At 59.0% G+C, this 23068-nt stretch overlaps 3 protein-coding genes and 1 long non-coding RNA gene across 7 annotated transcripts; 1 reads left to right on the top strand and 3 right to left on the bottom strand.

The window, feature by feature from the left end:
* Positions 1-39: 39 nt before the first annotated feature.
* PAXX (PAXX non-homologous end joining factor) lies at positions 40-2524 on the bottom strand. Its single transcript, XM_030507413.1, has 7 exons — positions 2479-2524; positions 2291-2433; positions 1951-1985; positions 1686-1876; positions 1056-1130; positions 491-584; positions 40-385 (listed from the first exon to the last, which is right to left on the bottom strand). The coding sequence occupies exons 1-7, from the start codon at positions 2522-2524 to the stop codon at positions 346-348; spliced, it is 624 nt and encodes a 207-aa protein (XP_030363273.1). The 3' UTR covers positions 40-345.
* Positions 1307-1679, bottom strand: LOC115616979. The gene is made up of 2 exons (XR_003994459.1): positions 1546-1679; positions 1307-1454 (listed from the first exon to the last, which is right to left on the bottom strand). It is a non-coding gene; the product is annotated as an uncharacterized LOC115616979 (long non-coding RNA).
* TMEM141 (transmembrane protein 141) lies at positions 1842-4254 on the top strand. 4 transcript variants are annotated; one of them, XM_030506915.1, is made up of 5 exons: positions 1842-2648; positions 2754-2820; positions 2927-3010; positions 3643-3774; positions 3944-4254. In XM_030506915.1, the coding sequence occupies exons 1-5, from the start codon at positions 2523-2525 to the stop codon at positions 4021-4023; spliced, it is 489 nt and encodes a 162-aa protein (XP_030362775.1). In that variant the 5' UTR covers positions 1842-2522; the 3' UTR covers positions 4024-4254. The 4 variants fall into 4 exon arrangements, with proteins under 4 accessions (XP_030362775.1, XP_030362773.1, XP_030362774.1 ...); XM_030506913.1 differs by having other exon boundaries at positions 2230-2648; positions 3598-3774; positions 3944-4252; XM_030506914.2 differs by having other exon boundaries at positions 2432-2648; positions 3598-3774; positions 3947-4252.
* An 880-nt stretch (positions 4255-5134) lies between these two features.
* On the bottom strand, positions 5135-16592 carry ENTPD2 (ectonucleoside triphosphate diphosphohydrolase 2). The gene is made up of 9 exons (XM_030506912.1): positions 16319-16592; positions 10044-10161; positions 9363-9513; positions 8571-8730; positions 8247-8474; positions 7599-7865; positions 7290-7409; positions 6887-7021; positions 5135-6301 (listed from the first exon to the last, which is right to left on the bottom strand). The coding sequence occupies exons 1-9, from the start codon at positions 16427-16429 to the stop codon at positions 6101-6103; spliced, it is 1491 nt and encodes a 496-aa protein (XP_030362772.1). The 5' UTR covers positions 16430-16592; the 3' UTR covers positions 5135-6100.
* Between the last annotated feature and the right edge of the window lie 6476 nt (positions 16593-23068).

Below are 23068 nucleotides of genomic sequence, written 5' to 3' on the forward strand. Positions count from 1 at the left end.
AGGATTCCCAAGCAAAGGAAAGGCAGAATGGACCATCCATGTCGTCCCGGTCCCCAAAGACTCGCTGGCTAAACCCATCTTTACTGGCAATAAGTTAAGCACAGGCAACCTTTTAGTTACATGGCAATACAAAAATTCTTTAAAAACCCCACCAATTCATGGCAAGTGACGTGGGGAGGTGGCCCCTGCCAGCAGGGAAGACTTGCAGGGAAAAAAGCCAGCCCTCTGGGTCCTGCTTGTCCCATCCGCCTCCCCAGGCTCAAGGGGCTCAGCAGGCCCCAGGTGCAAGTGAAATCTCCACCTGCTAGAGCCGCAGTTGGCCAGGCTCTGGTGGGTCAGCACAGGTCAAGAGTCCTCAAAGTCTACTCCAGATGGTGCCTTCTTGCTAGAAGGAGATGGAACATCACACACCCTGCTCCCATGCAGCTAAACAGCAGAGTCCATAGGACCTCTACACGGCCCGGCGCCAGCACTAGGCCCCAGCACTGACCTTTTGAAGCCAGGATTAATGAGAGACTCCCCTGGGATCTTCCTCCTGGCTGGCAAAGTGGAGCCAGCACCCCTGTTCTTCCCAGGCTTGGGGTCTGCCTCAGTGAGGGACAGGCAGGACAGGGATTACAAAGGGTCAGCCAGTTGCTCTGGCAGCCCTGCAAATCCCTCCATGCCCAAGGTGAGTGCCCAGCAAGCCCAGCCTGGCAGGCCCAGCATTCACGGTGGGCGAGAAAAGGCCAAGTCTGGCCTCCTCTCCCGAAGGAGCAGGGAGCCATGGACCTGCCATGGCCCCCAGCCTGGAAGAGCAGCGAAGCTTGACCTCCTCCTGAAGGCTACCAGGCAACCTGCCCGGCGATGCCTGGCACCTGACCCGAGTACAGCACATCCCAGACACCCACAAGACATCGTGCTGAGGCCTGGCCCCTCTTGTGCCAGAACAAGCCACAGCCAAGGGGGCTCAAAGTGTCCTGGAGAGCACATGGACACGGGAACAGCAGCCTCCTAGGGAAGAGAAGACAAACAAACAGCGGGACGAGGGGAGGTGACCCCTGGCAACTGCGCACCTGGCAGGAACTGCTGCTGGCTCTGAGTTGTGCTCTTTTCAGGGCTGCAGGAAGATGCCAGTGTCTCCACCACTGCTGAGACAAGAACCAGAGCCAGAGTTTGTGATCACGCACACCCCCAATGCAGCAAGCAGCACCCCAGGCCTTCCCTGCAAGTTCCCTCCCCTCTACAGCCAAACTGAGCCATGTTCTCCTCCCAGAACTCCCACCCAGCCTGCCAATGCCCCAAGATCTTCCTACACCCTAAAACAGAGACCTCTGTAAGGTGAATCCCCCCTCCCTGAGATGATGGGGCCACGGGGACAAGGTTGTGTTTCTGCTCAGGGACACACCACTGGTCTCGGACAGGAGACATTCCACCTGAGGTGATGAAGTGCAAACCATGGCCAGCTTTGGGAACTAGGCAGCCAAAGAGAAAGAAGGCAGCAGCATCACCTCTACTGCCCATCCCTCCTGGTCAGTCCACGCGGGACCAGGGAGGAGAAACTACCTGGGGTGAGGCCAGGGAGGCCCAGCGCTGATGTGGATCCCTTGGGGCACCTCTGGGTGGGGGGATGATGCCATGAAGGTGTCAGGGAGCTGCCCACTCCCCTCGCGCCTTTACCCTGATTCAAATCAGCCCCCACGTACCGCTGAGGCGTCTCTCCAGGCTCTCGATATGCCCCGCCATGCCGAACAGCAGCGCCCGCAGCTGGCTCCTCGCCTCAGCGGCGGGCAGCGGGCAGAGCTCCAGGGCTGAGCACGCCGCGCCCCCCCGCAGCCGCAGCGTGCCCGGTCTCTCCCCCGGGCTCAGCGAGGCCGCGCCGCGCCCCAACGCCTCCCTGCGCGGGCGAGCCGGGGTCAGCGGGGCCCGGGGCCGAGGCCGGGGCCGGTCCCCCCGCGCTACCGCACACACCTGAGCTTCGCGCCGTGCTCCTCCGGCTGGCACCGCTGCACGGGAGAAGGAGGGCACGTCCCGAAACCGCCTGGCCCAGCCCCGGCCCCCAGCCCTGGTACCCGGCCCCGGTACCCGGCCCCAGTCCCAATCCCAGCCCCGGTACCCGGCCCCAGGTCCCAGCCCCAGCCCCGGTACCCGGCCCCGGTACCCGGCCCCAGGTTTCGGCCCCAGCCCCGGTACCCGGCCCCAGTCCCCGGCCCCAGCCCCGACCCCAGCCCCGGTATCCGGCCCCAGTCGCGGCTCCCGGCCCCGGTCCCAGTCCCGGTACTCGGCCCCAGGTCCCGGCCCCGGTACGTACGCAGCCCAGCGACGGGCGGGCGCTGAGCTCCCCCGTCCACACCTCCAGCGCATCGGTCACGCTGCAGAGAGAGCGGCTCAGGCTGCGCCGGGGCCCCTCAGCCTCCGCGCGGCCCCGGCCCCAGTCCCGCTCCCGGCCCCTCACTCACTAGACGCTGCCGCCGGGCCGGCAGTAACACAAGTACCGGCACGACCCGGCCTGCAGTCGGTGGAAGGGCCCGGCCGCCTCCGCCATGGCGGCCGCGCCGGAAGAGGCGGGCGAGATCGTGTGGGCCCTACCCGGCAGCGCAGCCGCCAGCCCGGCCATGGTGACGCTGGGGCTGCGGCGGGTGGAGGACGAGGTGGCCGCCAAGCACCCGGTGCGCTGCGGGGCTGGGGGGAAGGGGAGTGGGCTCCGTGGCTAAGGGAGCCAGGGGAAGGGGGGAACGGGGTGTCCGCGCCCCGCACTGAGCGTGTCCCCGCAGGCGCTGCAGCAGTACGCGGCCTGCCAGTCCCACGCCTTCCTGAAGGGCATCGGCACCTTCCTGGCAGGTAACGGCCCGGCCTGGCTCACCCAGGAGCTGCGGGCAGCTGGGGGGGGGCGCAGCACGGGCGGGGCTTTGGCCGGTAACAGCGCCCGACGCTCGGGTTTTGGCAGGCAGTGGGGCCGCCTTCGCCGTGCAGAAGCTGGTGAACCGGAAGGTGCCGTACAGCCTCCAGTGGAGCCTGCTGCTGGCCGGCGGTGAGTGTCCTGCCCCGCGCTGCCCCTGCCCCTGCCCCGGGGCGGGTGGCAGCGGGGACGGCGCCGTGTTGCAGGCAGGCGAGCTGCTTGTCCATAGCATGGGGGATTCTCGCCACTGGCTCCTGGCACATCCCTGCTCCATGTAGCCCCGGGGGGTCAGGGATGGCTCACAGGCAGCTGCACCTTGTATGCCAGTAGGTGCTTTCACAGAATCATGGAATGGGTTGAGTTGGAAGGGACCTTAAAGCTCATCCGTTTCCAACCCCATGCTACTAGACCAGGTTGCTCCAGGCCCCTGTGTCCAACCTGGCCTTGAACACTGCCAGGGATGAGGCAGCCACAACTTCTCTGGGCAACCTGTGCCAGTGCCTCAGCACCCTCACAGGCTGCCTAAGAGCTCATCTCGATCTTCCCACTGGCAGGTTAAAGCCATTTCCCTTGTCCTGTCCCTACAGGCCCTTGTCCAGTGTCCCTCTCCAGGTTGCTTGTAGCCCCTTTAGGCACTGGGAGCTGCTCTAAGGTCTCCCTTAAGGAGCCTTCTCTTCTCCAGGCTGAACAAGCTCATTTCTCACCATTGCCCTTAGCAGATGCCCTTGCTGTTGGCTTTCTCGGGAACATCTTGGTCTCTCCAGCTGCAGGGTCCCTCACCAGCTATGTGGTAACCAGAGCTGAGACGCAGAAATGCTCCGACTTCTGGATTTACCTGGAGACAGGCAAGTCCCCACAAGAGCTTGCCATGGCTGGTGGGGTGTCTCAGCCTGCAGGTATGTTCACATCCCTCCCTGCTGCTTTCCCTGGGCTTGTCATGCCTGGTTCTTCCCTGCTGTTCCTGCCTCATAATTAAACTGGTGACTGCCGTTGCCAAAATCCCCATGTAAGTCCCACAGTGGCACCCTGGAACTGAAGGATGTGAGCTTGTTCTTTCTGTTGCAGAAGATCTGCCTAGTCCAGAGGACAGAGGGAAAGCAGCACTCCCAGTGAGGAGGAACAAGTATGGGGACATTGTGGAGTAGCCGGTAGAGCTCAGAGTACCACGCCTGTGTCCTGCTTCAGCCCTTCCTGCCCTCCCTGCCTGCTGCGCCTGTGCTGCTTGCAAGACTGGTGGGTCTGTGGCACTGCCCTGCACCTCAGATGGGTTGATCCTGCAATGAGAGAGTGGTGGAAGCACCACAGGGATTGCTGCCTCCCAGGTGGCCTCTGAACATCACTTGTCCGGGGTTCAATAAAAGTCGAGAGCTGAAAGCTCTTGTGGGCGGAGGCTGGCGGTGGGACGGGAAGAGCTGGGGTGCAATCCCTGAGCCTCGCCAGCAGGGGGAGTCCCTGTGCTGGGGATATGAGGGGCCCGAGGAGGAAACTGGGTTTGGGGGCTCAGAACATCATCTGAACTGGAATCCCATTTGCTCTGTGCAGAGCGATGGGGAGCAGCCAGCAGAACAGCTAAAAGCAAAGTGGCTGCAGGGAACGGGTGTGCTGGGCCAAGCACGGTGTAGCAGGAGCAGGGAAGGGTGTTGGTGGAGCAGAGCCGTGGAGCAGAGGTCGTGCCAGGAAACTGCAGCTCTCTTGAAGCCACTCCTCTCCCGGGGTGTGTGGAGGGACACAGCGGGCTGGAGGATTGCTCCAGATGGGGTTGACAAGTCGGGACTGGCCCTGTGCTGGCAGCTGGATGCCTGGTGGCTCTGAGCTGCCAGCAACTGCATGAACAGATTGCCAGTGCTGCAGGCTGCTCTCCTGCTATGCCTGGGTACCAGAACCAGTCTCTGGGAGCAGAGGTTCCCTATGTGTTCTCCTTGTGTGGAGTGAGCACAGCAGTGAGTGCACAAGACAGTCAGCTTGAGTGCTGCCTGCTTATGTCTTTGGGCCTTCTAGGCTGATTGAAACTCTTCCACCTCCTCTTGGTCCCAAGTCTGGAGTGAGGTTTCAAGCCCGCCTCAGTCTGTCTTCAGGCTGGTAAAGCTTATGAAGCCGTGGTGGTGTCTCAGCACTGGGCAGGCTGCAAAGGAATGAGACCTTCAGGCAGAGCCTGACTTATGGCTGTGTCTGTGTAGACCCCCATAAGTGGCTGTACCCCTGTGGGACAGCCAGGCTTGACCAGCCTGTTGCTGATCATGAGCCACAGAGCCATAGGAGTGGTTACAAAGATTTATTTCTGATTATAAAAAACCCCAACCAAACAAACCCAAACCTGGATGTTTGCATGCCCCTGTTCTTGCTCAGTTTGAAATGAAGGTGCGTCCTCACAGCTGCCTGGGGAGGGGTGATGCTGGGATCAAGTCCTAAAGCGGAGCGAAGCCCCGCTCCGACAGTAAGCCCATTACCTCCGCACTGGTGTGGCCATAACCAGGGAGCCACAGGGGCTTTTTGTGCCATTGCCTGGGGATGAAGGAGGCTTTGGCTATGGCCAGAGACAAATCTGGGTTAGGAACCACAGGAATGGGGAAGGCACCATGAAGTTGCTGAAGTGGGACCTGGGAAGCTGCTTGCTCCCCATGTCTGGTTGTTTTTAAGCTGCTATCCAAAGCCCCTGTGCTCAGACCAGTGAAAGTCTAGGCCAAGATTTGGCCCTCGGGAAGGTCAGTGGGGTTTGTGCATTGGCCAGAAAGACAGCATGGGATCTGGGTGGTGCCCAGAGCTCTCAGGAGGCAGGGCTGGTGCTCCAGGGACAGGCTAGAGAGGTCAGCTATGAGGACTAGTGTAAGTAATGTTCCCCACCCACCCCATGCACATGAGAATAAATCCTACTCCTGTCTTGATTTGCTGACCCAGTCCAGCCCAGGTCTGGTGGCAGAAAGATGCCCCAGGTCTGAACGTCCAAATCCCGAGCCTGCTCTGGGGTCCATCCCTTAGTAGCACTGGGAAGCCCTTAAGCCATTGTTCTGCCAGGCCAGCAGTCCTTTTCTGTCCCTCCCTTTCTGCAGCTTGAAAGCAAGGGGAGAGCAGGAAGGGGCAGCTTTCCTTCTGGGACAGGCAGCATCAGGCATGGGAGGAGGACATCTCTGAGCACTTGCTGCATCGCAAGTGTTCAGGCCATGGAGACTCCAGCAGGAAGGACGGTGCTGGGTCCTGCAGACAAGGCGCACCCTGACCCTGCCATTAGATTGTGCCAGATTTGCTGCGCCGGAGCAGGCAAACAGCAGTCACCAGAGATGTCAGGGTGGTGACCACAAAGAGCATGATGAGGATGACCCAGTAGTTGTACAGCATGCTTTTGTGGGAAGAGGGCTTCTCCGCTGGGATCATGTTGGTGAGGTTCAGCATATAGCCCAGGGCCCAGCCAATGGAAGTATCTCCTGCCTGTGGAAAGAGCATGGCGTGGTCACCACCCCGCTCAACCCATCTCCACAAGCCTCAAGACACCTTCCAGGGACCACCTCAGCGTCAGCCCAGTGGAGGAGATGGGTGTGGGGGAGTTCAGCACCCTGAGCCCTTGCTTGCCTATGGGTCCAGCCAGCCCAAGGTTGAAGCAATGACCATCTTGTGCTGAGCTGGGCTCATCTGATGGGAGCAGGATCTTGTCTGCTCAGGCCAGTCCTGATCTCTCTGCGCATCCTCTGGCTCAGGCAGGTGAGGGCACTTGTCAGAGGTGGGATCCTGCCCTGAGGTAACTTCCCAGCAAGCCTGAGCGAAGAGTTGTTTGCGGTGGCTTTTGTCTTGAGGACCAAGGAGGGACTGGAGGACCTCACTGCACAACCACTCAGCTCATTTTTTTTCACCTCCCAAAAGATCCACCCAGACCCTGAGAGTCCCATCCTGCCCCTGCTCTCCAAGATCTTCCCTCTCACTGCTTAGCTCTTTCTTGTGGGACTCTCTCCTGCAGAAGTTTTTGGCCTGACTCCAAACAGATACCATGGGATGGGGATGTGCTCTGGCATTACCCACCTTCTTCTGGAAGGCGATGTTGGGGAAGGAATGGTTGTTGAAGTTGTAGCCTTTGGTGGTGAGCAAATAAACAAACACGGTGACGGCACAGTAATCTGGCAGCCTCTTCTCCAGCTTAGGGGCTTTCTGGAGCAGCTGGATGGGATGTGTGGAGGGAGAAAGAAAAAGGGTCAAGCCAGAAGGGTTCAGGCTTTGTTTCTGTTGCCTGAAGTTCTAGGTGATTGCACCTGTCTGGTCGAGGAACTGCACATAACCACCTGAGGCACTCCTGGTCCTATTGCCTACCTTCCCCCTATTTCATGGGTGCCAGGACACCCAGCTCCCTCTGAGGGCTGCTCTTGAACCCCACGTGATGCCCCACATGAAGCAGGCCTCTCCACCCCACCGTGCCAAGGAAGCCCACCTCACTCCAGTTGGTGGCACAGATCGTCTCAGCAGCATCCTTCAGGTCACTGGGCAAGCGCACAGGTCTCCCCATCACTGTCTGGATGAAGTCCACCGTGTAGAAGAAAGCAGAGAAGGCCTGATGGAGGAAAGGATGCAACTGTGGGATAGGCTGGGAGCAAACCTTCTTGCCACCAACAGCCATTCCGGCTGGTGTGGTAGGCACCAGCAACTGCCCTTGCAGAGCTGGGGGTCTGGCTTTGCTGCTGCATGATGCTGGGAGGCTGGGGAGACCTGGGCCACCATCCCATTCCATGCCAGGACTTACGATGAAGTTTCCTGAAACCTCTGGCTGGAAAATGCCATCAAAGGAGCAGCGGGAGAAGGAGCAGGAGGTGAAGTTGAAGAGCTTGTTGACATGCAGAGCACAGAGGCTTCCGTTCCCAGTGCCGACCACGGTAACGGTGGTGTCAAGGGCAAGGCTTGGCATCTCCTTCTCCGTGCAGGGGCTGTCGTAGACACTGCTCAGCGATAGGGTCTTGCGGTAGCCCATGGGCCAGCAGGGATGTGAGACAGTGGCTTGATATCTCTCAGCCTGCCGGAGAAGCGGCATGAGACATGTGAGATGTGCTGTAGCCCTGGCAGCCCGAGCACTGCTGCCTTCCTTCCCTGCTGGGAGATGTAGAGGGGACCGGGCAGCAGGACGCAGAACTGGCAGTTGCCACAAGCATCTCGAGATGACTTGGGACGTCTTGGCTCTGGCCGAGGGCTGCAACACCTTATGGAGAAGGTGGGAGGAAGCCTTGGGACCATGGGAGAGGGTTGTGGGCGAAAACCTAGAGCTGACCGGGAAGGAGGTGCAGCCGGCCCTGTGAGGCTGTCCTAGACCCAAGGCTGGGGGCACCCCTGTATAAACACCAGGGTGAGGGGGCAATGTGGATGACAGACGGCATCCTTATTGAGCACATGCTGGTACCTGTAGGAGCGTTGAGAGCAGCCTCTTGAGGACCTGGTCCCTTCCGTAGCAGAGGAAGCTGTGGGTGTACACTTTGTATGTCTGGCCGTACAGCCTCAGCATCACCTTGTTTCTGGGGTCTTCGATGGTGTCCCTGGTTTCAAAGGTGATCTGTGTGGAAGCGCCCCCAAAGTCCATTGCCCCCAGGGTCTTTGTCTGGGGCTGGATCCATTCCCCAAGCCATCCACGCTGACCAAGAAAGACAAGAGCGGCCATAAGTATGTGATGAGCTACAGGACCGCCTGGCTGGCGCAGCCACCCCCGCTGCCATGATCCCCTGCCCACCTTGATGAAGTTCTCCAGGAGGTAGTTTGCGGTGACCCATCCGAAGACCCCTTCCTCTTCTCCTGACAGGATCTTCGAGCCCCGGAAATCAAAGGGGTATGACTTCAGTGTGGCTGCCACAGCACCGAGGACGGCGTCCGAGGCCTGCTGGCTCGAGATGCTGCAGAGCAGGCAGAGTGGAGGGCTTGGCTGGGTGCTGCGAGCACAGCCCCCACTGCCCACGCAGCCCTCAGGTCCCAGCCTCGCCACGGCGCCAGGGCAGGAGGGAGGTAGGTCGTCACGCAGGTACCCATAGGGATGTCTCCAAAAGCCCCAGCTAATTTGCTTTGTATCTGCTGGAGGAGGCGGGGGCATGGATGGGGTGTGCTCCCTCCTCCTGAGCCAGATCCTGTGGCTGGGCAAGGGGGGCACAACTCCCTCCTCTCTGTGTTTTTTTGGGGGTAATTATTCTCACTGCATCCCATCAGGCTGCAAAGGGTGCAGGGGGCCTTCCCTCCCAGCTAGCTGCAAAGACTGGATGGGTTATCCCAGTGCTGGTCCCCACTACAGCCCCTTTTCAGTCAAGGATGTGCTGGCTGAGCCTTGCAGAGCATCTCCTGCTCTGAGAGGCAGGAGCACCTCTGTGAGGGACACACAGCCGGGCAGCTGGGAGGGTGAGGAGCTTTGCCTAGCGAAGGGGTCCCCTCAGAGCTGTTCTTCACCATCTCCACCCCTGTCATGGGTGAGAAGGTGCAGGGTGTCATGGCAGAGCCCCTGGGCAGCGTTTAAGGCTGGCGTGCACAGAGCACTCACTGGAGCAGGCGCATGCCGGCCGTGGCACCCAGGTAGAGTGGGGTGCCCACGTGCTTCTCCTTGGGCACGTCTCTCAGAGCCTGGTTCAGGCAGTGCACCAAGCTTGTCCCGGCAGCGGGAGGGTTGGAGCTGTAGCTGGAAATGCCAGGACCTGTGGAGAAGAAACAGCATTGCTCCCTGCGGGCGGTGGGAAGATGCTCTGTGGGCAGCTTTGCCCCTCCCAGGCTGGGAGGCCCCCCCAGGCAACAGCCTGCTCCAGAGGCAGGAGCTGCAGGTTTCTGTGGGTATGGAGCCATCCAGAGCCCAGCCACATCTCCCTGCCCATGCTGCATCCCCCCGGCAGACTGCCTGGGAAAGGTTGCTTAAATGGAGAGTGGAAAACCATCCCTCACTCCTCACTGGGCTAGGCAGGGAGCTGAAGTGTTTCCCGGCAGTTCAGTGTATGCCAGGAAAAGATAAACCACAGGCGTGCACTGCTGCAAGCCTTGGGGTAGATGGGGGAGGTTTGGGGAACAGAGCTGGACTCCTATGACACTTCCCTGTGCTGGTGGATGCACTGGTGGTGGTGGTGGAGGCAGCTGGGCGTGGCAGAGCAGTGACACCATCGTGGAGTCCTGCCTGCAGGCGATGGGACAGACCCCGCCACCAGCCACTGGCCCTGGGGGCCGGGACAGCCCTTACCCTCCACGTCACACATGCTGTGTTCACTGACCACCCCGGTGTCGTTCTCCTTGTCTGCAGGCCACTTGTAGACGAACATGGCTGTGTGGGAGGATCCAGCGTCCAGCACGATGCCGTACTGCAGAGGGGAGGCAGTGGGTCAGACCTGGAGGCAGGACCCCCCCGGTGCTCCAGACCATCCCGAGGGAAGGCACCGGGGCTCAATGACCCACCACGGCCTGTGACCTGCCCAGCACCTTCAGGAGCATTGTCTGGCAGAGGCGAGCACTGCTCAGCCCAGCGCAGGCATGGCCTTGCCCTCACTGGGCATGGGCCCTGCCAGGATGGGGCCAGGAACGGCCGCTCTCCCCAGCCAGGGATACTGGACATCCCAGGATGCTGCTTGGCACAGCACCGGGACTTTGACTTTTTGGGCATGGGGACCCTCTCGCCTTCTTGAGCACCTGCTGCCTGCTCCCAACACTCCACTCCATTGCTCCGGGCAGCTACAGGCATCCATTGACAGCCACAGGCATTCACAGGCACCCACGGACATTCATGGGCACCCACAGACACCCATGGGTAACACAGGCATCCATGGGCAGCCCACATGATCCATGAGCATCCACAGGCTGCCCACAGGGATCCGTGAGCATCCATGGACATCCATGGGCATCCACAGGCATCCACTAGCACCCATGGCCATCCACAGGCAGTCATGGGCAGTCACGCTGAGCCATGCGGGCAGGTCCCTGGGCCGGGGGGACACCTGAGAGTGTCCCCTCAGGATGCAGCTCTCCCAAGAAGGTCAGCCCAGCACCTCATTGCTCCTGCCCTTGTATGGCTCGGCCATTCTCTGGCTATAAATAACTGTCTCCCTCCTGCCAAGCCACAGTTCCCGCTCCCAGGGAGGGGCTGCCCTGTGCTGCCTGCACTCCCTGCACTCAGGGTTGCTGCACTGGGAGGGGGTGGTGAGGTGGGATCCAGCTGGGCACATCTGGGGTGAAACCACTTCAGGCTTAGACCTGGCTTGTACAAAGGCTCTTGCCTGCTTCCTGCCCTGCCCAGACTCTGGGATCCACCTCGGCCCTGCCTGGTGGGTGCTTCTGGTCCCATCCCTGTCCCCATCCATGTTCCCATCCCTGTCCCACAGAGCCTGGGTGGCTGCAGGTTTGGGTTTTGGCCAGCAGAAATAAATTGTCAGGGCACAGGCCTGTGGTCCCTGCTTATAGGTAACCCCCATTCCCACGTGAAGCCATGGCCCCACACCAGCAGCACCCCCAGCTTCCCCAGAGAACCATTTCCAATGGGTGAAACCCCTGCAGCCTCCTCCAGCTCCTACTAACCACCAGAGGCTTCCCACATGCCCTGGGACAAAAGCTACTAGCCAGCAGAGAATCCACTCACTGGTGTGTGGGGGGAGCAGCTCCTGGTGACTGAACCCTGCAGAGAGGAGGAGGGGGGCTCTCCAGCCTCTCCCCCCGCCCCCTGCTCCTCTGAAGCGCAACACTGGGGAGCAGGACCCCCAGATTGGGCCATTGGGCCATTTCCGGGCCACGTGCTGGGGTCAGTTGCTCTGAGCAGCCTTGGGGGGGTCTCAGACCCCTCCTCTGCCCAGCAGGACATGGGACACGGGCCAGGCACCCTCTGAGTGTGCCCCCAGTCCCTCCTCACCACAGCACCCTCTGCCTCACCCAGCCCATGCCTTCCCTGCACCCCCAGATGAGCATCACCCACCAGACACAAGCACAAGCACTAGAGGACACTGAGGCTGCTCCAGTGAAGCTGCCTGTCCCAGGGACACCCACTGGCATGTCACCACTAGCTCCCACCCCATGATCCTCTTGGCATGTCCCCTTCAGTGTCCCAGCGCTCGCAAGTGGGTCCTGGCATCCCCGGGAAGACTCCAACCCCAGCAGACCCCCCCGGTCCACCTCTGCTGCACATGTGCCCACAAACCCTGCAGCCACCATGCAGATGTTTCCGGTGTCCTCATGGGCACGGCACCACCCCAGACATCACCTGGAGTGACATGAGCATCAGCAGGACAAAAACACTGTCCCCAAAGGGAAAGCGTTGACAGGTCACCCTCAAAGCTGAGGCTGAGCACAGCCAGGACCCCGGGAGCAGTTTCTATTCCCAAGATGATGGGGGGGGGGGAGGGGCTGCAGCAGTTGGAGGGGAACAAAACTCAAAACTGGAGGCAGGGATACATATGGGGTGGCAGGGGTTAGGAAATGCTGGAGCACGAGGCAGTGAGGATGACCTGCAGTGCCCAGGACATGTGTTGCCACACAGCCCAGGAGGAGCAGCACTGGGGACATATATGTGCATGGGTGTGCATTTATGTATGTGTATGTGCATGGGGTTTGCATGCCTGTAGGTGCTCGCGTGGAGGTGTGTGTGTGCATGGACATACGGCCTGTGCATGTCTCATCTCATGCACTCGTGGTGTGTGCATGGCTCAGCACTAGGCGCTGGCACAGGGTGCCCAGAGAAGCTGTGGCTGCCCCATCCCTGGCAGTGTTCAAGGCCAGGTTGGACACAGGGGCTTGGAGCAACCTGCTCTAGTGGAAGGTGTCCCTGCCCGTGGCAGGGGGTTGGAACTGGGTGAGCTTTAAGGTCCCATCAGCACAATCTGGGATTCTGTGATTGTATGATATACACGCGTGCAAATTTCGGTGTGGAGGTGTGTGTGCAGGGGTGCATGGGTGAGCTGTACATGCATGCAGGTATGCTGACATGTCTGCATGCACGAGTGCGCCTCTGCCTGTGTGTACATGCACATAGGTGGTGTGCGCTGTGCAGACACACATGCGGGTGGGCGTGCCTGGGTCAGCCATGCTGCCTGCTCAGCGCCTGCAGCCGAGCACATGGGGCTGTAACTGCCCTCCCTGGTTGTGTTGGGGTGGCAGTGACAGCGCCGGGCTGGCGTCAGCACCAGCTGCCCCATGCAGGCACATCCCAGTGCCCTTCACAGCAGTGCCTGTGGGTCAGGGTGGGGGTCGGGGTGCTCTTGGACCCTCTGCACAGGCAGACCCCATTGCTGCCAGATATGGCTCAGCAGCCCCAGGCCTCAGCACGGGATGGTCCTTGAGACCCCTGACTGCCATTAACCTGGCCCTAACAGCACGCCCGGGCCCAGCTGAGGCAATGGCACATGGCACCACAAAGTGCTGAGTGTAGTGGGCACTACCAGCAGCAGGGAGTGCCCAGCATCCAGCCAGCCACCACCACGGCGTGCTCCATGGCATGCTCCATGGTGTGCTACACAAGGTGCTCCATGGTGTACTCCATGGCATGCTCCACGGGGTGCTCCATGGCATACTCCATGGTTGCCCCAGCATGAGAGGAGCCACCGTGGCCTCACGGCAAGCCCCTGCACCCCCTCCCAGGGCACAGGGCTCTACATCCCAGGCCATCACTCTCCCTGGTGGTGCTGGGGGTTGTGGGCAGGGGTGGAAGCCAACTGCACATGTGTGCAGCATGGAGGAGCTGAAGCAGACGCGTAGGGTCCCTAGGGATGAAGGACAATCTCCATCTCTTCCTCCAGATCCAAGAGTGCACACATGCCTCCAGCACCCACATGGGAATCAGGGATGAGTCACCCACAGCAGCCCCTGTCCCTGCCTCAGCCATTGTGCCCAGGCACTGGAGCCATGGCATCACCCACTGCAGAATGAGGAGCCATGTCACTCAAGCCGTGGCCAAGTTGTGGGCCCTCAGCCACATGGGGGTCACAGACAGGTCCCAGGATGGAGAAACACAGCTGAAAGTCCATCTCATGAGTGATCTGCAGTGTCAGCAATGCTCTCAGCTCTTCAACAGAGATGTCCTGCACCTGCCAAGGAGTGGGCTAGAGATGAGGACTGGAGGGACACAAGGATGTCCTGGCATGCTCTGGCAGCGGTGCCTGGCTCTTGCCATCCATCTCATCCACCCCACACGCTCAGCTGCCAGCATTCTGGGGCTTGGCAGGTCCTCAAACGTGTTCATGGCCCTGGCCCCAGCCTGCAGGACAGTCCCCAACCCCAGCACCTCCTGCTGGCACAGGGATGTGAAATTTTCCAAACAACAGGACCCCTGACCAGATCCTGGTGATGCCGCAGGGCTGGGGGGCATGGGTGGCCCTGGCATGGCCCCACACTGGGACAGTGTCCCTGAGCCAGCCCTAGCTCTGCAGGCTCTGCCCCACTGCATCATCACTCAGCCCAGTCCCAGACTTGGCTGCTCATTCCTGAAGCCCCTGCAGAGGGGACACCAGGGGCGGTGGTGTCCCCAAAGGCTACAGAGCAGCGAGGTCCCAGGTAGGGCTCTGGGCTCCTAGTGAGTCCATGGCTCTGGCCAGAAGCATCCCACACCCCAGGTCAGGAGGTGGAGCTGGACGCTGGGAACTGCCCAACTTGCTGCAGCTTGGCCCCATGCCCCGTGGCTGTGCCTGAGCTTCCAGCCCCCCACCCTCTGGCTCCCTGAGCTGCCCCACAGTGCAGGGGGGGCTCAGCCCTGCCCCACAACGTCCCAACTCCCTTGAGGGCAGTGAGACCCACAGGGCCTCAGGTCTGCGGTGGTTTCCTTCCTGCCATGGAGCTGCAGCTGCCCCAGGACAGCCAGCAGGGGAAGAGCCCAGCGCACTTTGTAACGGCCAGTGAAGAGATTTGCCAAAAGAAGGAAGAAAAAGGGTTGTCAATAGAAGACACCAGCTCTCAACCATCAGGCAGCAGTGCCCTAAGCCCCACTTCAGACCCACGAGGGAAGGAGAACCCTGTGCTCCTGGGATGAATCCCTCTGGCAGCAGGATAACTAATTCAGGGTATTTTAGGGCTATATTCCAAGCAAAAGGAGCTGGAAAGGGAAGATTGGAGCCATAGCTCAGCAGTGAACAGCGCTATCATCCAGCAGCTGCTGTTAACATGGACCAAGACAGCAAGGACCATGTCTTGCCCAGGCAGGCGGGGACGATGGGCCCCACAGCAGGACCAACCTCCTCTAAACCGTGTCAACCTGTTTTGGGCTGAGTTAGGCTAAGACAAAGCTTTGCATCCCCAAAGCAGCCCTGAGCTTTGTGCAAAAGCAAACCCCTTGGTGCCTGCCTGCTGCCAGCCCCATGGGAACAGGCACTGCAGGACACTGGTGCCAAGCTGAGCTGGATCTCGTGTGTGCTTGACACATCCAGGAATGGTGCAAGCCCCCAAGCCCCTGGGTTGGGCGGCAGAGAAGGGCCAGGACCGATGTGAGTGCTTGGGGTTGCTCAGCCCCAGAGTGCGGGGCTGCCTGTGGACTGGAGGGTGCTTCCACCCAGAGAGAGAAAAACCACAAAAAAGCACAAAAATTAAATTTCTGGGAATGCCTCTGGCTAAAAACCAAAGCTCCAGCTTGGAACCAGGAGGAGAAAAAGCTTCCCAGGCTGACCCAAGTGCTGCACATATGGCTCTCAGGGCTGATCTGTCTAATTCCCCTGCGCCCAAAGAGACAAAATCCATTTTGAAAGCAGCCCAAGAGGCCCCAGCACATGGCAATGGGTGGCCAAGAAAGGTGGCACAGAGGAAGAGTTCATCGTTGCTAGTTATACCAACAGCAGCGAGAGTCTTGGCTAAGCCAGCTCATTTTCCCAACCTAATCCTCATTACAGCTGACAAACCTGGAGCAAAGGCAGCACATCTGGCATTTGGGCTGGCTTCGAAAGTTTCCAAGTAAATTGCTTGGGATGAGAAAAAGGGGGGTTTTGATGAACCATTTTCCAGGACAAGAGCCTGTTCCCCACAGAATAGCTTGGTCTGTCACTGAAACAAATTACGACCATTTTAGAACAAGACTTGGGCTGCAAAGAAGTCAACTGGTGGACTTGGCCAACAAGAGATTGTTTGGGAGCTTCTTTTGGCATCTGAATTTAGAATGAGAAAGAAAACGGAGCAGCTCGTGTTCACAGGGAAGCACGTCTCATCCGGCAGCGCTGGCCCTGGCGATGCAGCCGGAGCCCAGGGGCGATGTTGGGTGTGTGGGGTGCCCTTCCTGCAGATGCTGACACGGCTGCTCGGGCCTGGGGCCCATCCTGACATGCCACCCCCAGAGTCCTCTCTGCAGGGGCAGGTCTGAGGTGCTGGGGATGGGTGGTCAGGTGCCTCCGCGACCCCCGCCCGCAGCTCGGGATTCCCCCCAGCCAGCGCTGGGGACCCCCCGGGTGCCGGCGCCGCTCCCGCACGGCGCATCCGCACATCGGGTGCCCACTGCGGCTGCCCCAACCTCCGGGAGCGCTGCTCCTCCATGCCCAGTCCCCACCCCGTGCCGGCCCCGCTCACCTTGAAGCCGGGCGGGCCCCGCGTGTCCCCGGTGCCGAGGCAGAGCAGGAGGATGCCCAGGAGGCAGCCGAGGGCGAGCAGCAGCAGGACGGCGGCTACCCGGCGGGCCATGGCGGGGCAGGTGAGCGGCTCTGCGGTGGTTGCGGCGGCTCCTGCTGCTGCTGCTGCTCCTCCTCCTCCTCGCCCGCCTCTCCCGGCTGAGTCACCGCCGCCGCGGCCCCCCCGGGCGGGTCACCGGGCTGCGGGTCCCGCGGCTGCCCCGGCACCGGGCTCGTCTCCGTCCCGCAACCCCGCCCCTAGGCATCGCCCCTCGGGATCAGCCCCATCCACCCCCCTGGGCATGGTCCTTGACCCGGGACTTAGCCCCGGTCCCTCGGGCATCCCGAGGGGGCAAGTCCCTCGGGGCTCAGCCCCACACTGTGCCTTCTGTCTCCAGGGTTGGTCCCATCTTCTTCCCACTCCCTGGCTTTGCCCTTGATCAGCCCCATCATGCCCCCCAGGCATTACCCCCACCCCGGGGCTCAGCAATGGGCTTGGTGGGAGGTGAGAACACCCCAAGCCACAGAAAAGCTCTGAAAAAGTCTTGCCTACTACCATGATTAACTCCAAACATCCTCTACCATGATTAGCAACTCTGAACATCTTTCCACTTTTAATCATTACAAGGAGTTTGTGACAGCCCTGAGGAGCCCAGATGTATATTGAGATTGCTTTTAATATGGTCACAAGTGAATAATGTAATGCTTTTCCACATGGAGCAGCGAGCCAAGGAACATTGGGCCCCTGTCTCTGAGAAGGCCGTTTTGAGCTTGCTTACACAGTGGGATAAAACAGTGAGCAAAATAATAAACAAGGAGATATCACCAAGGAGAGGAGGCTGAAGGAGGACATGGCTCTCAGCCCAGCCGTGCTGCAGGGTCACACTTCAGCTCCTCGCAGCCCAGGCTCACTTCATTCTCTTTGAAGCAAGCAGCTCTTTCTGCTGCTTGTGCTGCCCCCATGCAGCATGTGTTGTACCAGTACTGGGGGTTCTTCAGGGCTTCCTGCCCATCACTGTGGTATCTGGGTGCAGAGGCACTCAAGGTGCCCAGGCTGTGCCCATGGGCCCACGGAGGCCCTACTGCTGGAGGTCCCATGGGGGAGCAGCTCCGGTTTTGTCCCCCAAAGCAGTGTCTGGCAGCAGAGTCTGGGGAAGAAAATGGCTCAATACGGGCACAGCGAGTGACCCTTGTCTTGCAGGTGTCCATCACCCCAGCACCTCTTCGTGACCTGAGTCTTTGCAGGTATGCCTATCTCCTCACTTCAATTCATTAAGCATTTAACCTCCGGAAAACTCAACTGCAAGACATCAACTTCAGTCAACTCCAAGACATGAATATTTCATTTATGTGAAAAAATTATTCCTCTTTGTTGCTGCTGCTGCTGTTGATACCGCAGGAGACCACAGTCTTGTCTCAGAGGCTCAGCAGAGCATCGTTTCCTCTGCCTTACTGCATCACTGCTGGTTTTATGGCTCTTCTTGAGTTTCCAGGGGGAAATACCTGCCTAGTCCTGGCTCTTCTTGCCACCATCCTCACCCATCTAATCCTTCTGAGGTGCACTTCTGTAACCCTCACAGGTGCAACGGCACCAGGGATTAACACAGAAGCAGAAAGATCTCTGGATTGCATTTAATCCGTTTTTTAATATTTACCAAGCTTCCTGTTTCTCTCTTGGACCAGACGAGCATTGAGAAGAGGTCTTCAGAGACTGAAAAGGAAAAAAATCTCTTTTCTGACTGGTAACAAGCAGAGGTGGGGCTGGAGGAGCCCTGTGAGGGTGGAATGGTCTCTTGCTCCTTATCCTTGTTTTGCTCGTGGGGACTTTGGAGCAAGTCCCTTTCTGGCAGGTGGTTCCTTGGTGTGGTGGGACCCTCCTGGGATATGAGGGGAGATGTGGGTATGGATCTTGGTCTTGTGCAGGCTTGGCCACACTGTTCCAAGGCTGGCATGGAGTAGAGGGTTTGCATCCGTTCCCACTGCAAAGGGGGCTCTTCCTCCTTTTCTTCATGGGGTTGCATTTGCCACCCTCTGTCTGGCCCCATGGAGTGGCGGGGTTGAGCCGTGGTCTGAGGTAGCCCTGGCTGACTGCTGATGTCCCAAGAGACTCAACCTCCAGAGCAAACAGAGAGCCACCGAGAACTGTGATGCACTGGGCTGGAAAGGCTCCCGGCCATGCAAAGGGAATGACAGCCACGCAGACCCATGTACAGCCCGAGACATCTCCATGATGGTGTGTTCAGGCAGGGAGCACCCCGACACCGCTGACCTGAGCCCGGCCAGGGTCAGCCCCAGCAAGGGGAGGCTCCCATGACCTCCTGTTTCTCATCGTCACCCATTTACAGGAGACACCACCAGAGATCATCCCACAGTCCCCATGCCCATGTCCACGTCCACTCTTTGCTGTTCAATCTGTCATCTACCTGTATCCCAAGTCCTCCTCTGCAGGGCTGCTTTCCATGCATTCATCCTGCCTTGAGTATCCCCAAGGACAGAGGCACATGGTGAAATTTTAGGGTCCTGCTTTGATAGAGGAGGGACAGAGACCCTCAGCATGACCAGACACTTACAGTAACCCGAAATAACCACTTAATCTGTCAGATGCAGGGCTGGGGTTTGCTGTGAGGCACAGTCAGTTCCCCACAGTTTAATACCAATTTTTATGCTCATAGCCCGTGTCTGGGGTCCCTCTGTTACAGGGCCATGGCAGTGAGGTTCCAGGTGTAGCTGTGAGATGGGGCATGGTAAAGGGAGCCCAGCAGAGAGCGTGGATGTCACAGGCAAAGGAGAAACCATATCAGGAGCCCCAGCTCCCAACCGTGCTGGTGCCTTTTGCTCATCTCACACCTGGGTAAACAGTGAGAGCTTAGGCCCGGGTAAAGCTGGGTGAGGATGTGCCACCAGCAAGCCTGCAGTGTCTGCGGGCTCTTGATGTTTCCGCATCCCCTGCATCTGATGTGGACACTGACTGCAGCTCAGCAGCATGGAGGAGACAGGGCTTTCTTACCCCTGCTCTAAGCAGAGGCGCAGGCTCCACAGGGAAGACGGGTCTTGGTGGCATTCCTCTCCCAGCCTGTCCCCGTGCTGGGGGGCTCAGGCAGAATGAAATATTCACTAAGGGCAAAGTGGCAGGTGGGGAACAAAAATGAGAAGGTGGGGAGGGCGTTACCCACCCGGCAGTGCGGGATAACCACTTCTCAGATGGGATAACCACTTCCTGGATGGGATAACCACTTTCTGGATGAGATGACTACTTCCTGGACAAAGGGGAGAGGTTTTTCTAATCCACTTCCAACAAAAGCATCTGACATGGGGCCACCTGGGTGAGGGTGGCCTGAGTTGAAGGAATGGTTAGTGGAGAAACTGGAGCAAGAGGAGGGATTCATTGGCTGGGTCTGAAAGATGGTGCCTGGAGACGTTAGGGTTTGTGGTGGGGGGGGCCTCATGGCTTCTCGGTGTCTTCATTAAGCATGGACAAGCACATCTGGGAGCAACAGGTGGGCGGCACATCTGGAACACTGATGGGCGGCACTGCAGCTCCCTGTGTGCTTGGGAAATAACAGGAAGAACAACATGAGCCTGGAGATACTGCAACAGGCCGGGGTCCAATGGGAGGGATTAGGTACAGGGTTTGCTGCTCCCATCTGCAAGCTCCTCAGCCAACAACAAGTGCAGGGGAGCACAGGAACATTCAATAATCTTGGGATTAGGATGAGCCACCAGCATGGGCCAGCCATGAGCAATGCACAGGCAGTTCCACAATGCACTGAAGAGCTGCTACAGCACAACACTGATCTCAGCCCTGACAGGAGCCCCAGCGTGGTCGTGACAGGAGCCCTCCTCCTATGGGAGCACAGGAGGGCAGCAGGGCTGTGGTTCCTCTGCAAGGACACCCAGGGCAGGGAGCAGCAGGTAGGGAGAGAACAGCATGGTCCCTGTGCAGCCAGCAGCGCGTCCAGGATGGGGTGAGGCTGTGAAGGTGTCCCCAACAGGAGCATAGCTTCTGTCTGCCCCATGAGCAGTGTGTGAACCAGGGGACAAGGGCAGGTGCTCTCTCCTCAGCCACAGGCTGGGTTGAGGCTGCTCACAGGTCCACATGCTGTGGTCCATGGGAGGCAGAATCCCAATCCCAATCCCAGTCCTGCCTGGGAGCAGCACAGGATGCCCAGCCCAGTGGAGGGGCTGTGATCTGCTCCCAGTGCAGCCGGACGAACTGCACAGCTCTTGCTGGGCTCAGGACCTGGATGGACCCAGCCTTGGAGACTCGCCTCAGAAATCACGTGTATGTCTGGGAGGGCGCAGGCCAGCACAGGCCAGCCACCCGCTAAACCAGAGCTGTCACTTCCTCAGTGACCTCCAGGTCCAACCAAAAGACTTGGGTGTCTGGGCTTCCCAAACTGCTTGTGATGATTGTCTCCCAGGTGTCTCACTGCCTTGCATGGAGGAGTCCCAAAATTGTGCAGGGTACCAGAAAACCTCCCAGCAGCCTGTCCTACTGGGGGATGCATCCGTCAGCCCAGCAAAGACACATCAAACTGGAGCCAGAAAGATGCTTTTGTTTGGGGTGCTCCCATCACTTCTCCACATTCACAGCATTACCAGTACGGTGGGTAGCCGGCCAAGGGCTGGCCGGGAACAAGTGCCTGTTGGGAATAGCTGAGGGTGTCCACACTGGCCCCAGCACTGAGCAAGCCCACAGCACATGCATGCAAGGCATTTTGGTTTGGGTTTGAGTCTGTGGGCAATGAGGCTGTAAATCCACCCAGTGTTTCCATTGGTAGAGGAGAAAAATAAGTGGGTGCAGCAAATGGAAGTGTGACTGAGGGCAGGTCCTGCTGAGCCAGTAGCTTTGCCTCAACACCCTGGGGGTGGGAGCTCCCCAGTGTGCTTGAGACTTGGCTTCAAGGCCAGAGTTTTCCCTCCTGCAGGCACTGAAGGTTTGGAAAGACCCCAGTGTATCCAAGGCTATAATCCTCCTCCTGGCAAGGATGCTTGCCTGGAAGGAAGATCAAACCCGAGCACAAGTCTCTATTCTTCCCTTACTTTGTAAACCTTTTTCTCTATCCTGTTTCCCAGGGCAGCGTCTCTGTGATGCCAGCCCAGGGAGGGCTCCCACGGACATGGATCTGCTCCCTGTTGTCCAGGCACCAAAGCAGCCAGGAAATAGGCGGCTTCTCTGGCAAAGCCCCACCAGGTTCTCCCGGCTGCCCTGCCAGGAGCCCTCTCATGACAGGGCAGATTTTGGGGGCATCCAGCCATGGGACGGATACTGCAGTGAGGGGCAGCGTGGGCTGTCAGGCTCCTGGTGCTGTCAGCTCTGCCCATCTGGCTGTGGTGCGGCACCTGACGAGCTGTTTCCCCAGGCTCATGAGACTGGGGTATGAGACTGAGGTATGAGACTCCTCATATGAGTATGAGGTATGAGACTGAGGATCCCAGCATGGAACATGGGACATGGGACCCACTGGCCCATCCTTGCCCATCCTCAGAGTGAAGGAGGCAAGACAGATGATGATGGCACACACAGGACAGATGATGGCACACACAGGACAGATGATGGCACACCAGGACAGATGATGGCATATCAGGACAGATGGTGGCACAGGCAGGACAGATGATGATGGCACAGGCAGGACAGATGATGGCGGCACACCAGGACAGATGATGGCACACCAGGACACATGGTGCCACAGACAGGACAGATGATGATGGCACACGCAGGACAGACTTCATCTCCCACCAGCACAGCAGCAAGGGCAGCACGAGGTGCTAGGAACAGTCCGGGATGTGCCTTGCTGTCTGCAAAGACCTGTTTGCAGGGATAGCAGCAAAGGGACCCACTGCAGCAAAGGGCAGGGGAGCACGAGCAACCCTTTGGCCAAGGCTCAGCCATGGGAGCCCTTCCCTTTCCATATTGCTTCCCAGCCCCCAGCCCTTGGTCCTGCCCTGCCCCACTGCCCCGGCCTGCTGACAGCTCCTGCCATGGGCAAACACCACCGGAAGCTTTCCTGGAGACACTCCCTCAGCATCTGCCTCCCAGCAGCCCTTCAGCATCTGGGCTCATCTCCTTCCAGCAAACCCAGTGCTCCCCGGGGCTGCCTGGGAGCAGGGATGAGCTTCATTGACCTGCCATGAAATCATCTCTCAATGAGATCAGGCTGTTGAATTGACCCATACCCTGGCCACGGAATGAATCAACTGTCATCACTTTTTAAAATCCACTTTTTTCCATATTTAACCCTCCTGTTTCACCAGCATTGCCCACCCTGGGGCCTTTCGTATGAACCTTCCTGCTGAATTCCCAGTGCACCCCCAGCTCCCCCAGCTCCCTTTAGGTTTTTGTCTCAAATGACTCAGACCTCAAAGACAGGAGTCAAACAACCCAAAATCCTGACATTTAGATAGAAAGGAAGAGTTTGTGAGCTGCAGAGATTTTCAGAGTTTCTCTTTTCAGGTTTTGAACACAGCTGCAAAACTGGAGTTGTATTTATCTTCCAGGGAGAATTGGAGTTTCTGAGCTCAACGTGGGATGCCACCAGCTGCAAGTTGAGAAAATCATGTGCCATGAAGCTCTCAAAAAGCCCTTGAGAGCCTCATTTGTTTCCTCTTCCTCCACACTACGAAACAGTATGACTCATGACCAGACGGATGCTCTGAGTATGCACAGGGATCTCTCCAACTGCAGATGGACACCCTCGAATGCACCCCGGTG

Source organism: Strigops habroptila, chromosome 15, assembly GCF_004027225.2.
Source record: "Strigops habroptila isolate Jane chromosome 15, bStrHab1.2.pri, whole genome shotgun sequence".
In the NCBI taxonomy this organism is placed as follows: Eukaryota; Metazoa; Chordata; class Aves; order Psittaciformes; family Psittacidae; genus Strigops; species Strigops habroptila.